Source organism: Bombus impatiens, unplaced genomic scaffold, assembly GCF_000188095.3.
Source record: "Bombus impatiens unplaced genomic scaffold, BIMP_2.2 scf_2222, whole genome shotgun sequence".
Lineage (NCBI taxonomy): Eukaryota > Metazoa > Arthropoda > Insecta > Hymenoptera > Apidae > Bombus > Bombus impatiens.
The window spans coordinates 1,438,921-1,454,756 of record NT_178641.1 but is presented as its reverse complement, the minus strand read 5'-3'; the positions used below and the strand labels follow the sequence as shown (position 1 = coordinate 1,454,756).

The 15,836-nt window shown below is 48.0% G+C and overlaps 1 protein-coding gene across 1 annotated transcript in view; it reads right to left on the bottom strand.

Moving 5' to 3' along the window:
* Window positions 1-7: 7 nt before the first annotated feature.
* Window positions 8-15,836, bottom strand: part of LOC100743404 (zinc finger protein 808) — a 39,409-nt gene continuing 23,580 nt past the window's right edge. Inside the window, exons 7-9 of the mRNA XM_024371892.2 lie at window positions 9,487-9,684; window positions 6,962-7,139; window positions 8-2,587 (exon numbers count right to left, since the gene is read on the bottom strand). Of these exons, the coding sequence (XP_024227660.1) occupies window positions 2,357-2,587; window positions 6,962-7,139; window positions 9,487-9,684 (607 nt within the window). The 3' untranslated portion in view covers window positions 8-2,356. The remainder of the gene's footprint in view (window positions 2,588-6,961; window positions 7,140-9,486; window positions 9,685-15,836) is intronic.

The window sequence follows — 15,836 nt, the reverse complement described above, 5'->3', positions numbered from 1 at the left end:
ACGCGGAGAAGCCGCTTTCGACGAACTGACCGACCAATCACGGCCACGGCCAATCACGATTAATCACCACGATCGTTCGATGACTATCGGCATCCTCGGCAGACTAAAGTCGCAGCTAACGCAGCTAACCGTTGAAGATTATTAACTGTCTAAATAAATGACGCGGTGAAGCGACATCGCGAGGGGAATCTCCGGCTGGCAGTGACATAAGTTGCCGAGTGTAATTAGGGGAATAAAGTCCGCGGAATTTCGCGAGCCACGCTGCCCGGCTAAGATCGTAAAGAGGACGAGTGTTCTGGCGTAATCCGAGGCCCGCAGACTCGTTGCGAGAAGGGGCTGCTGCTGCTGCAGAAACGACGAGGACGCGTTGGGGAATGAAGGTGGGGGGCGTCTCGGTGCCGACGTCGTCGTGCCAACCCCACGGGGCGCCAGGCTCGTTATATCTTCATTAAGCGGTGTACCTAACCATCCTGTCGCGACTTCTTAGCACTTTGCAGTTCACACTAATTTCGCGTTACTTTTTCTTTCTACGTATCGGTTTCCTTGTTCCCCGTGATAAACTCGCTATAAAGATGCTCGAAAGACAGCCACGCAGACCTCGTACATTCCCTTTTCGCGCTAGTTTTTACGATTCTTTGCCCGCGTAGACTCGATTCCTTACGGGTCTCTTTATATCTGCTAGCTTTTCGAACATCGTACGGAACGTTAGTCGTTAGCCGCGAACGGTGGACGAGAAGAGCGACGCAGCTTAAAGACTCGCGAGAACGAACTCGCAGCGTGTACTAAGTTTCCAAAGATTAACTCAAAGTTACGTGACCGAGTAAACGACGCTCTGGCTAATGCCATACTCGCTTAAAGCAGAATATATATGTACGTACGTTCCGAAATTTGTAGGGGAGGCCGTTGTAAGGACACCGCGTGTACCCTGTCAGAGTTATACTCGGACAGAAATAAAGTTAATACGCGCATAAATCGCGTCTGCATTAGCCGTAGGTTTACCAATAGCTGTAACGCGAATCGTGCCGCGATCGCACGGTGGTTTCGATGAGCTCTGGTTCGGTCGTTGAATCGATTTAGACGCGGGTCTCGCGGCGAGAGAAGCGGCGCGAGTTTCGCAAGATTTAAGCGCGATCCTTTGTCCGAAGAGTAACGCCCGCGAATTTCGTGCTCGTGTGTCGGAGTAGGCCGTAGGATCGCCATCGGCAAGGAAATTCCAAGTCCCCGAATCGCCGTAAGATCGGGACACGTCGTTATGGGTCCGCGCGCTCTTTCCTCTTCTCCTTGTCCACCCCGGGCCTCTCCCTCACGGTTTGTGTTTCTCAAGCAGGGGACAGAGGCAGCAGAGCAGCATCGGCATCGGCATCAGCATCGGCATCGGCATCGGCATCGGCATCGGTATCGGGGCGGAGGGCCCGGTCCACGGGCAGAAGGAGGACGCGGTCGTAAATATTCGGGCGCCAAATAATGCCGGTTCCGAGCGAGAGCAAGCGACCACGACTGCTGCTCGACCCGTAATGAAGGACATCCTCGTTAATTAGTCAATAAATTATCCTTCGCGCTCACGACGCCCGTGCTCTCTCTCCTCTCTTCGTCTTTCCAGCTCGGTCTCGTCCTTTTTGCCCAGGAGAACTCAAGGGCCGCATACTTTACGACACCTATCTCGCGCGACAGCACGATGCATTTCTCACAATCAGGACCCTCGAAGACGGAAACGCGTCTTGTAAGACGATCCACGAGGTGGTCCGTCGCTGGCTTTCAGCCACGATGAATTTTTCAACGACCGTTTCGTCTCGTTTCGTTCCATTCCTTTCTCTCTCCTTCCCTCTCCCTCTTTCTCTCTCTTTCGTACTTTCATCCGCTCTTGTCCGCGTTCCCGATATCGTGTAAAGCAAAGACGCGAAACAGTACGATTAGTCGCGAGGGACCGACCGCTCTTCGTAAATTCGTTCGTCACGTTTGTCTTTATTTCTAACGAACGATGGAACGGTATACGTCTACTTCGGTTACACGAGTATGACGAAGCGAAACGTAATACAATGACGACAACTCGCGAACTTACGTACTTGCTGCGTACCGGCGCGTCGAGGAATCCGAGAAATCAGCAGGTGGACTCGAACGATTCTCGTAATATCTCGACGCTAGGGACATAAAGATTCGGTCGTGTACGCGTCCAAAGTACGTACCGTGCCACGTGACCGTACATCACTTTAACTATTTCCTGGCACGATACAGGCCTACCGGTTCGCACGATCACGAACAACGAGAAGCCACGCCGATACCACCGACGTCCAGTGAGCTATGTTCGCCGCTGCTGACGATCCGCGGGATGTATATTCGAACGACGGTTGCGGCGCTTTTAATTCGACTCGTCGCAGTCTCGTCGAACCTTAAAAATCCCGACCACGTAATCGTTCGCGTGGTTAGGAGTTGGAAAAGCGTCGCTGTGCACATCCAAGAGATGCGCGCGAAGCTCTTTCGCGAAATTCGTCTGGAACGGCTCCGGGTTGTCTTCTTGGCAAACGTCGCATTCGTAGATCGTCTTGCCCGGATGCAAGTTCGTGGACAACACGTGTTTCCTCAGGTTTTCCTGCAACAAACACCATTACTATCAGCCTTGTTGTTATTCAGAGGTATGTAACTCTTTGGTGTACGATTCGATTACGAGTAGTTTGTAGGTGACGATACTCTTTTAGTATCGTAACTGAAGGAAGATCGCGAGCTTATCTATATATCTATATATCATAGTCGTTTATTAAATTGATCAGTGATAGTGCAGCGAGCTTTTTTGATGCAGAAAATTACGATTTCTTCTGAATGACACTGACGCGTTTAATCCGAGAAGGGACGGTATTTCAGGATAACGCGATAGCAAAGTGACAAGGTATATAATAATTAAACTTCACCAGTTCATTCTGTGAATAGAAACAAGAAAAGAAATATTGTACGAGCGTACGTTTGCAAACGCTTTGTAAAAGACTTATAAAAGAAATACGAAACCTGAAGACAATCGACGAATAGTATGACGAAAGATGGTTTGGTCGGGGAGGTTGCATCGTTTGGTCCGCGAGATCGTCGCATCTTACGCTATTGATAGACATCGTAGAAGAATTGATTCGAGACAAGAACTGATAGAAAGTATTCGACGATGAGAAGCAAAATAAGCATCAAATTCGCAGAGTGACGCAAACATCTAACTCGAATCGATTAGTTTCCGCATTTCTTGCGTAACCTTTTTACAAAGCGTTTCTAGTCTTACGTTTGCACAATGTTTCTTTCCTGTTTCTACTCACAAAGCAAACTACCGAAATTCGATCGTTTAAAACCTCCTTCGACCAACGGACAAACATCTGTCCGTGTTATCCACTGAAAACTACAATCAGTATCTTATTTGGCACATATCGTAGTTTCCCTGTATCGCGTGTCTTATGGTCGTATGCATCTTAAATGTCCCACGAATGCATAAAAATCCGCGTTCTATCTATAATAAGCGCGGATGCTTTTCGTAGTCACTGCATAATGCAACGAGGATCCAAAAGACGCGTGAAACTGACAACTAGCGAAACTAGATCGCAACAAATCGAACCGAAGATGCACGCAGAATGCAAAGGGAGAGGCAAGGCAAAACGACGAATCGTTTCACGATGTCACCGTAGCGGGAAAGATTGGCGCGGGATTAAACAGCGTGGTCGGATAGATGAACAGCGTGAACACGCGCGACATTCGGGAAGTCGAGGACGTTGGCGATGGAGTCAGAGTGTGGATTCGGTGTCGAGGAACGTTCGGGACGATCTTTCGTTGGTATCGGTCGACGGTGAATACCTGCGACCAGAATCGGTCTGCCGCAAACCGGACGCGTTCATTGGCTATGCCATGGAGCATTTAAAGGCGCTTTACCCTCTCGAGCTAAGTAGCTGGCCGTAGTCGTAAACATCTTCCTACCAGGCGGGCTTATACGAGCCGTTGATGGCAACGGCAACATCAAATTTAATTTCCCATAAGTAAATCTTTCTGCACGAGCAGCGCTCCGTGACGGTCTCTCGGATAAAGACCCGTTCACACCGTCATGGGCGGTCGTGCACCTCCGCGCGAAACGCTTTCTACAAGCCCGCGGAAAGTGTACGCCGTCACGCAAATCGCTAGTATACGCTTTTCATTAATCCGATCGATTCCGATTCCTTCGGATATAATTTTCTGTTGCATCGAGACCGTACACGCTCGTCTGTATGTTACCGGCCGTAGAATACCCCGTTTTACGAGGCTTCGTTCTAGGATTTCAAATCGCCGCGCTTTATCTTCCTTCTTCTTTATTTCTTTCGGGATTCCAGCCGGTTCGGGGTCATATTAATTTCCTTCTACCTGTAGACTACTGTATCGTAACTCGAACGTAAATGTTTCTCCTAACGTATGTATATATGTATATATACGTATATACGTAGACATATACATAACGCATATATATATATATACATATATATATATTTATACGTATGTAATACTTCTATGGGAATTATCGAATATACAGGAAGGAAGAAAGAAAAAAAGAAACGTTCGATATTCTGTTGGCCGGCCGCTGACCGAGGAGGATTGTAAAATTGTAAGCGCAAACTGCCGGGATCTTTAACCCAGATCAAGATTTTATCGATGAGATACCCAATGGATGCGCGTTTCCACTTTTTACTCGATAACTAATAAATTCCGGCCAACGTTTATCCCGTTGCGTATCCCAGCCCGTCCGAAACCATCCCTTCAGGTAAATTTCCACCCAAGATACCGAATAAATCGATCGTATCGCTTCCATTCGATCGCCTACCGCAAACGCCCGATCGGTGGGAATTATTAAATCTTTATTATTTCGACTCGCCATTACTTACCGTGGGGCGGGGGCCAAGTCGGCAAGAAAATTGAAGAGGCAGATAAAAAACGATGGCAGTCGGGAGGAGATGAGAGGAGATGCGTGGAAACGCGTAGCGAATCCTAAACCAACCAATGCCTTCGAGAATTATCATTAACGCTACCACCACGTTGTTAGGCAGAGCTACAGTATCTCGGACAAGGCGAAATGTAATTTTTCCTAATGATATCACGAATTAAGCAAAAAAAAAAAAAAACACAGCGATTAAAAATTCACTCGCCGTTCTTCTCGCGATTGTTTCTTTTTTCCTTCGTCTGTACGAGTAACAATTTCGTTCGTGTTTTCTTCAAATAGTCGATTAAATTAATATTATTATTAATTTCGTATAAAACCCATCGAATCGAGAAGCGTCTCGTTCGATCCATTTGTTTACCTCTCGATAAAACATCTTTCACTGTCGATCGAAAAGGGTTAAAGTATCGATCTGCTTCGTTTCTTTCGTACGAACGGATCGCTTCCTGACGAAGATTTTCTATAATTCCAATTAAAAGTCGATAAACGCCACCTAAGTCCGGTCACGTCGTCGATACGACCGATTAAAAAACGAAAGAGCCATAGATAAAAGAATCGTTGTATCGAAGGAGATGGAGTATCCTGGTGACGAGTTAACTCGTTCTTCCGCGGTTAACAGCTTGAAATCTCAGCAAATAAACATCGTACTCGATATCGTCCGCGAGCTAAATCGATTCTTACATCCTCGTCCCGATTTTTCATCTCGTGGCTGACGTACGAACTCGAATCCGATCGGGTACGAATTTAATCGTTCGTTCGATTGCCGATCGTAATCGTAATATTACGATACCGGCGAAACGGCCGACCGATCGTATCCCCGGAAGAACGAAAACGAGCAAAACGAGCCCAGAAGCTGCCACGTCTTCCGTACAGTTACATACGACTCGATACAATTCAGAAGTGCCTACCTGCTGTATCATTATCGATGCAAGACGTACACCGTTCGCAATTCTCCGTGCCGCGAGATTACCTTGGCTCAAGTTATCCCAGGCTGAGAGCCACTGGAATGAGTTTATGTCGCTATCAAAGAGACACGGAGCCCTCGTATGCGAGTCGCATCCTAACTAAAGCTTCAAAGGGCATTAGCATACCGGCCGCTCGGTATGACTGGGCCGTGCGTGTGTGGGCATCCAGTGAGCACAATTAACTCGTTATCTTATCGCGCCTCGGTGGCGGCAGAGGCGGCGGCATGGTCCAAACGTTAAGGTGTACTTTGCTTAATTTACGCCGCAGAGTCACCGCGGCTACAAAAATTGAACTGCGAGTCAACCTTTCTACCGTGTACAGCCGTAACAGTTCGCAATACGAGACCGATCTTTCCGTTTCGATTCGACCCGCGCTCGAAAAGGGTTGTCGTAGCAAGGATGCAGCTGCAACGAGTAACCGTAAAATCTGAGATTTCATATTGCAAACGTTATTCGAGCCGATCGGAAGTCACATCGATCGAATCGGCAAATTGAAAAATACGGGAGAACGATGATATCGCAAACGTTGTTTCATAGATCTACTTTCAAGTTTACCATTGGTCGTGTACTTTTTTTTGGTATCGCCACAAGTGAATTTATGGAAGTATATCGTATGGAATTAAGAAATTAATCGAAAGTGGAGTTTGGCCAGTTTGGTTACCGAGAGGCTGATTTATGAGTCGATATGGAAAATATTTGCTTGTTACTTTCCATCGATATTACACCGTACCAATGCCCCGTGACTTTCTTCTTTAGACTAATTATTGCATTTATAGAAGCTGGCCTATGGCCTCGGAACAACTAATTCCGATTGCACCTTGTCTCACGCTACTCGCAAATCTCCAACGCTTTACGTCTCCTACGATTTTTCAAATTTCCTTTTCGCAAATCAGAGCTACATCTTACGAATCGATATATTTTGCAAAAAGTGTATCGTATACGTGGACTTTCATTACGTTTCGTGCAATTTTCTGCTCTACGATACTTTGAGTTTAATCACGTGGCTTTATTTACCTCGATTAACTCGACGCGATGCTCGCAGTATAGATCCTTAGCAACTGGTTCGACTTACCAAGTTGTTGCTGGCGTACGGACAATGACGACACTTGTATGGCTTTGTGCCCGTGTGGAGACGCACGTGCCGCTGCAAATGAGAAGCGAGCTTCGTTTTAAAAGCGCAACCACTGTAGGGACATGCGCGAAGTTCTGATTTCGCCGCGTTCCCTGCTTCTTCGTGCCGAGTGCAGTGTCTGCAACAAAGAATTCGCAAGTCATGTTTACACGACCCACTCTCGGTTACGCATTCCAGCTTATCGACTTTGACGAACCCGGCTACGCTACTCAGCGTACTAAAATTTACGTCTACAGCTACGATTCAATCTACGTGTAAATTTAAATGCGAATGTACGTGCGAATTTGTTTGATGTTAAACGCGAACGCGAGACGATCGATGGGAGCTGGTTGGCATTCGGCGTTCGAAACGTAGTTTATCGGTAGTCGACTTTTTCTCTCGCGTCTCGGGTTCCATCAGAGCGGAGGGCAAGAAGGAAGGACACGCAGTTGGGAAAAAACGCGGTACCATCGACGAGTTCATCGTCGTATCAGGGCCGGTGATTATGAACGATGCGATATGCGTGCGCGATATTGCGAGGGAGCCATTGGCCATGGTTACGTGTATATCAGGTTCGAAATGCGTGACACGTTTAATTAAAATCCTCTGTGATTTACTCCGCCGCACAGAGCGAGGCCGAAAGAGAGGGAGAAAGATCGGCGCTGGGAGAAAGAGGGAAAGGTGACAGTACAGGACAGCGACGAAAAAAGAGAACGAAAGGAAAACGTGGAAAGGGGAAGAACAGGGTATGGAAAGAGCGAAAGAGAGGGAGAGCAGGACGCAGCTAGAGAGACGAGAGTTTAGGGGGAGGCAGAGCGTAGAGAAGGCGCAGGTGGGAGAGAAAGAGAGACCCGTGACACTCTGTGGCTGCGTTGAGTTCGACTCACGTAGTAAGTACTCAATTCGCGATGAAATATCGCGCCGACCATCGCCATGCGGACGATCATAACGGGTTGCCCGCACTTGGCCGACTGCTGCACGCAACTTCCGCTTTCGTCGCTCTTTCCCTCTCTGTCTCGTTCTCTCTTTCTCGTTTCGTTTTTCGCCCCTTTCGTTTCTCTCTTCGTACTCTCTGTTTCCTCCCCTTTTTCCTCTCTGGCCATTCGTTTGGCAAAAGAGAAAAAGCGCAAAACAGTTGAAACGAACAACGAATCAAACGAGATGAAATTTATTAGAGGTCTTGCCCGATACAATGTCCTTAATAAGACTTAATTTAAATCGAATCGCTGGCGTTCGTGCGTAATCTACGAGGCGCACGCATCGCATATTTCACGGTGCTAGTGTCCAACCACCTGTCTGCTCGGACAACTAAGAATCAATCGATTAATCCGATTAAAACGCGCGTACGTAGGATACCGGCGTACGTTCGTCGAATAATTAGCGTTTCGCTCTGCCGCGCCCCTTTCGCTCGCTTTCCCTCGAATCTTTTCAGTTATCCGAGAATTTGTTCGATTCGAAGAAGATACGAAGCGATCGTCGTTGATACGCCTGACCTGCGGTTCGAACGTTGTACCAAAGATTCTGTTAACGCTTCAAATTTTTCATTATCGGAAAATTTATTCAATTCGAAAGAAACAGGCGGGAATCGTTACCGATCTATACCCGATCTTTCGTCCGAACTTTGCGGCAAAAGTTTTTCCAAACGAAACATTGAAATACAGAAAGTTTCAACTGAATTTAAGGTGAGTTCGAGAGAAAAAAAATTCGGCAGAGTTCTATCATCGGATCTGAACATAGTCGCGGGATGTGTCGTAAGTTTCCTCGTAGCTTCGATTATAAAATAAATACGATGCATCAGCGCGAACGGAAAATTGCATGGAAAAGAGGAAAGGTGCGCCACGAAACGCGTACGGACTCGCGGTATAGATAAAATAAATTGTATCGATAATATTGGACGATAATATATTCGAGATTCCTGAATCGTGTGGCGACCGAGGGATCACGTGCGCGTACCAAGTGGCGCGTCTTCGGGCTCAAAGTACTACTACGCCCATAGCAATTAATTTTCTACTTCCGCAAAGACATCGATCACGCGTCGTACATACGCGATCCACGAGCACGACGAACAAGACGGAGGTTTGCATCATTCCCAGCGGGAATCTTGATTATAATTAATGCTGAATCCGACGTCGAATATTAACGAACGAATTTCTGCGTTTCGTTGCTCGTCTCGTTTATTCCGCGATTCCCTTTATTCCACCGAATAAAGTAACACGAACGTACGAGAAGCGTACATCGTTGGTGTACAAAATACGTGTGCTTGGTCGATAAGAAAATTCGGATCGCTTTTCTCGTTGCACTTGTTCCACCTATTGCATCGAGCTGGTTAATTCGGAATTAACGAATACAAGCACGAAGAATACAATTTGCCACGCGAAACAGTTTTCTAAGATGAGAATTTTCTGTAAGGAGGCAAAAGCGTGAATTGGCTGTTTGGAATTTCTCGTCGATGAGATACGATAACGATTACAGGAATTTGTACGTACCGACGTAGCTGAGTTTTCGTTTTGGCCGCGTAAGAACAATCGGAGCACTTGTATCGTCTATTAGACGGCGTGCTGTCGTGTACCAAGGTTCTGTGCGATCTCAATTCGGAGGCTGTTCGGAGCACCGTTGGACAGCCCGGAAGTCCGCACTTGTACTTTTTCCCAGCGTGGCGCAGCATATGCTGTCGCAGCGAGTGTCTGAAAGAAAAGAGAAATGGTTGTTGGAAGAGAAACCATACGTATACGGGTGTTTAGCGTGTTCTAAAAATATTTCGCCGTAGAATTCGTATAATTTTTCGAATACCGAGAGTGGAACGATTGGCCGACACGACGACGCGCGGAATAATGATTTCGCGACTTAAAGGGACACGTTTTCGTTAAATTCAACGCGTAATAAGACAGCACAATGGCCCAACGAATGCATGGTACGCGTGTGACCATCGGCTGTTCGCACGCCATACGATCCGATCGCAGCTGTTGCATCCTATATCAACCTGCCGGCGAGCGCACACAAGAGCTGCACTTTAAATAGTTTCTGTCAAGAGGTGACGATCTATACGGTTACTGAACTTATACAACCAGATAGTCGAGCAACTCGACGAGTTCGCGTTCCTACTCTAGTTTCGCTACCGACATTGCCTCCTTCCTCGTTTCTTTTCCGATGCGACAGTTACTCTTGGCGAATGGTCGACTGGAAATGTTGCACGGGTCCGTGCCATCCGTGTAAATGCGAAAACCGCGAACCAGGTAGCGACTTGGCGAATAGAAGAGGGGACGAATGAACGGCAGGAAAACGACAGAGAAGGCACGGGTAATACCGGCATTCCTCGGCACGTATAAAACTAAGCGAAAGCTCGTCGATGTTATCGAAATCGGCAGCAAATTTCCGAACGTGGTAGCCACGATCTTCGCGTACGTATCTCTCGGTGCTGTATCGAGATCTTTGCGAACGAACGTGGTCACCGGCGCAGGGAAACCTACCGCGGTAACAGAACGAAGGACACGGATTTTTCGAGATGGCAGCTCGACGATACCGGCAGCGGGCTCTCCGCGAGCGCGCAACAGAACGAACGCAGTGCCAGGATCCGAACGTGGACGAAGGACAGGCGGATCGAAGAAGAAAATCAAAGAAAAAGGGACGCGGAGGAGGACAGGGATTCGAAGCGGACGAAAGAAAGAAAAGGACAGAGACGAAGAACGGCAGAAGCAGAAGAGAGGCTACGAGATCTGGGCCGTCCTAGAGGGAGTCCCGGCCTACCCAATTGGCTACGCAAGTGTAACGGCAACTTTTACAATGTCAGGATATACACGCCCTCGCACGAGCTTAGGACGTACCTTCTCTTACACCTGCACTCGAATAGTCTTTGCAAGTACGTTGCCGTGTCACCCGTTGCACCAACCTCTGCACCCACTCGCCAAGCTACGCTTCTTCTTCGCCTCTTGTTTCCTTCGCGACCCCTGTCCGTCCTCTTCGCGCGACTTTTTTACCAGGCTCGTACTGCCGGTCAAGGACAAGTCGTCTTCGAGCAGATCGGCCGGAAAGCCTACCGCTACGGCAGCCAATCGTCGAAACAAATTGACCGATCCTTCGAGAACGAACACACGCCACGTATCCTTCGTGCTATAGAAAGGATATAGTTATGATCGACTCGTACGCGTTACGCAACACAACTCTTTGTTCGCAAACTCTTTTCGATCGAATTTATGTTAACAGATTCCGTTTTTCTTCTTTTTCTTTGTTTTTTTTTTTCACATGGAAGGAAATGGAAGCGGCTATGGAAGGAAATTAAGGAACGCAAGGATTCGCTCGATATTCTCGTCGTCGTTTTTTCTGCCGCCGAGACTCTGGAATTTTATGACATTCGAAGACGTTCAAGCGTTTACAACATTACGACGAATTATTGCCTGGTCCTTAATGGGTCAACCTGTTAACCGAGTTTTCCTTTAACTAGAAACTTTTATAATCAGGAATTGAAAGTTAATAAAAGCATAATTTATTTCCAGTATAAACTTTCTATCGTATAGTAATTGCTGCATTTGTAAAAATTAATTTGCCGCTGCGAAACAACTAGTTTGCGAGTTCTGCTCGAACGCCTTGTCTCTTTTTATGTCTTTTCGAGTTTCTGTTTCGGTGATCGAAACCCGCGCATTTTCAAGCTTCGCCAATTTTACGACTATCGTATTATCCCTGCCAAGAGTGCCATTTACTTTCCATTGTACTTTGTTGCCATATCGAAAGTCATCGTTCCACTAACTTCGAGGAAAAATCGCGATGTTAATAAGATACTACGTTTTACGCCGAATTTATAAACTTAACGCGTACGACTATCTGCTGCGCATAGATTGCCTTTAGTCTCGACGATTGTTTCAGTCGCGAGCGTCCAGCTATTCGTATTTAGTAGAAATTAAATACTTTTGTCGCTTTTGTTTTCCAGTTATATCGTTACGATTGCGATCGTTCGCACCGTGTGTCTTAGAAAATTTGCTAGATGCTGATAAATGCAATAAACGAGCGGCAGTGGGTTGTCTCAAAAATGTGTTGATACACGTTGCATCGTTAGTCGTCTTCCTTCGTAAAAGGATGTAACGCAACACTGGCATTAATAAATTTAGGAAACATTTATGTACATAATAATAAGCTTCTAGGTAAAAAAGATATCGATATAGCGCATTATATGCATCTGTGTTTTCTCACGGTTGCTAAACATAGCGAGGAGAAACAGCGGAGGAGAGTAACCTCGGTCGTTGAGCAATACTCGAAACGTATTATAGACGTCTAGACGATCGTCACGCGTAGGATTGGCGAAGAAAGTGCAAACTCCCGCCGCGAAATCGTCCATCAATGTATTTATCGCGCTTTCGATTCGAATTCGCGGAGGAGTGGAAGGGTAATTCGAACAAAAGGTAAAAATTTGTCGGGACGAAGCGAACGCCGAGACGGCGTCGAGGAACGCGTCGCCTCGGTGAATTATAGCGTTGGGAAATCTCGTGTTGCCGGCCCATTCCGGGGGATTGGAATTCCGATAGAACAATATTAATATGGTGGTCGACAAAAGCGCGTCTCGCGGCAACGACATTGACGAAAGAGGGACGGAGGAGGTTAAAATACGAGGGAAAGAGAGAGGAGACACGTTCTCGGCGTGTGTTTCGGTGGAATGTCGCAGGCGTGACAAGAGGCCGTTAAGAAGAGTCTCGGTCCGATTGGGTAAGCGGATGCGGTCACTCCGGATGATTTAGCGCGACGTCCACCGTCATCTCGTGAAATATGCGCCGGTCCGGCTCGAGGTCATTTAAAAGTCTAATCCGCGGCGGTACGATCGTCGTTATATTCGTCAATAACGGCGGCGATACGTTGCCTCGAGTACTCGCGAACCCAAAGAACGCGCACGGACGTCGCAACCGCCATGATATCCTTCTCGTCTCTGGCGAATCGATCGATGGACGTAAATCGCGTACGCGACGATAGCCGTTCGACGATACGTAGAGTAGAAGGAGCAACGAGTTGCAATTTTCAAGGCAAGATTGGCAAAAAACTGGAACTCTTTGGTTTAAGGGAGACGACGAGCTAGTTGGCAGAGAAAGGTGCAACAGTCGGATCGAGCGGAGTCGATCACAGAACGAGGCGAGTATTCGCGTTCGTTCACGAAGCTAAAGTCAGACAGGATATAGCGACGTACAGGTTAATATAGCCTCGATCGTTCTGGGATGGGAATGGCGGAGCCAGCGCGGCGATCGTGTACTATCCGAGAGGAGGGAAGCGGATGAGAGCGAGCGAGCACGGGCATTAATTAAAAAGGTTGCGCATTAAAATGATTTGTTTTAATTGGCTGAACGCGCTGAGGTATTTATGGCCTCGCGGTCCTTCGCTCGGTCTGTCGGTCTGCGGCCTCTACAACGAACGTCGACTCGGACTCGACTTCTTCTTCTGCCTCTCCTTCTCTTCCTCCTCCCCGATTCCCCTTCCCCGATGCTTTCTCGGCTCGTTTTCTCTTCGCCTTCCTCGCCTTTCTCGCCTTCCTCGCCTTCCACGTCCTCCACGCCTTCCTCGCCTTCCTCACCGACAGTCTTTCCTGCCGTGCCAAGTCCTTCGCGGCCTAGTCCCCTCCGCCCCTGACCTCTTCGATTATCTCGAAATCGGACGATCGTTCATTCCGACTAGCCACGAGAGCTAAAAGCCGATTCTCTTCTGGCGTACAGCAGAACCGAGGGCGATTCATAAATATCGAGCCACGACAAGTGGATCTTTATTACCAGGAATGATTTACGCGCGACTTGGCCGAGCTCTTTCTTCGACTCTGTCACCGACGCGACATATCTACGAGGCTAGCCTGCCCCCATCCTCGAAACTGGCAAGTCGCTTCTTTCCGTAATTTAACAACGTTTCCCTTTTCTTTCACTCCCTCTCTCTCTCTCTTTCTCTCTCTCTCCCTTTTTCTTTTCTCTCTGTAGCTCTTTCTCTAACGGTTCGCCTGGTTCGTTTCGGTTAGACAACGAGATGGTCCTCGGTTTCTTTCAACTACGTACGAGACACGCGAACCTGGCGAACCGCGAATCGCGAAGGGAGCCGAGCGTGCAAGAGGGAAACTCGCCGCGATATCAAGCGAAGCGGCCGAACGAAGAAACGAACGGTTAAAAGGTAAATACTCGCAGAGCCTACGGCTCGCTGGAGAGTCGAGGCTGCCGCGGTGGGTGGAATCAACGTTTCCAGCGGACGATGGCTAAGGTGGGATCGTGATGGGCCGTGATGGTGGTGTGGCCGTGGAACGATGCCGAAGAGGAGGCAGGACCAAAGTGAACCGAAGGTGATGCATGGCCGACGGTTTCTACGGCGGGGCCGCAGACGAAGAAATAAAGAATAAGAAGAATATCCGCTTCGTCGGGTCCAGAGCCGGCCCCCTGGAGCAAACGCTGTCATAACTCAATCCCACCTTCGTCCGTTCGTACGTCCGTACGTCTGTCCCGTACCGTTGCAGGTTGCACCTGCGTTCGTCTCGCTCTTTCTCCGACTTCTCTGCTTACATCGAGTCCTCTCTTTTCATCTCTATCCGTCTTTCTCGGGGCTCGATCTTGATCATGGCCAAGTATACCCTCTCGATGTAAAGTCATCGGGAGATCTTCTTCCTCGCTCAGGTTAGATTCCATCCGTGATTTTCGTGCCAGCTGTGTGACTTTTTCGTGTTCGCGATGCATCGACCGGTACGTCCCACGGAAGATACGCGGCACGCACCGTTCGCGTCCAAACACCACAGCGTCGATAAGACGAACGCCGGTTAACTTTTCGTTGGACGCGACGTTCGAAGATTTCCTATCGGCGTCGGATGCTTCGTCGTGATCGGATTTTACCGATGTTTCTGCATCCGTGGCAAGTTTAAAGGGAAAAAATCTAACGCGCGAAAGTACATAGAATACTCAAAGTGGAGCAATCGTCGTGATCTGTAGTAGGCGAAAGAAATTTCTATTTACGTTCTATTTCTTTTCTTTTATGCGGAAAAATATAGATCCGCGTGAAAGTCGACGATTTAATTATAACGCATCGAACAGATACGCCTCGAAACGATCGTATTGGAGTCAGATCCGCGCGCATCGCGCTCCAAGAGGAAATCTTATCTTCGTGGAGTCGCCAGACGAAATTCGGCATCCCCGCGCGTACTCTCGACGCTCTGCCACGTCTAAATTCCTCCTCTGTTAGATGCGATTCCGGTAAAACAGCTTTTTGCCGAGCGAACGCGTGCGCACGCAGGACCACCGGCGTATCGCAGTTGTCGTCGACTCAACGTCGATTTCGCTTGAAACGAATTCTGTCCGTCCTCGTTTCGTCAGAGTCAGCAGGATCGAGTCCAGGAACCGGTTTAAGAAGTGATTCACGCGTTATTTAAATGGTATAAATTGGTCGATTCCAAGCGGAGATAAAAGCTCGTAAGACGAATCACGGCTTTAATTATAGATTTCTCAAATTTATGTAAACAAGCAGATAAATCCACCAAGGAACACAGATCGATTCTATCGTGTCTGTATGTGCGTGTGGGTGGGTGGGGGAAGTGATTTGACGGGCCGAGTCGAAAGCCCGAAATAAATAAATCGATCGATCGTGCAGTTTCGATCCTCCGCAACCCTTCGGACGATAAATCTTTCGGAGGAAAGACCGGTCAAAGCGGGCTCTCGATCGGCGGCGGGCCATCGTTTGGATTTGGCGCGAATGGAAAGCCAAATCGGAACAAACGATCGAACGACCGGAACGTCAGAGGCTCGACCCCGAAAAGCCAGCTTCATTAGCGCGTACGTGACCGCGCGTCAAAATAAGTTCAAATTAACTCGCGAATCCCAATCAAAGGCTGCCCTGCAGGGACAAA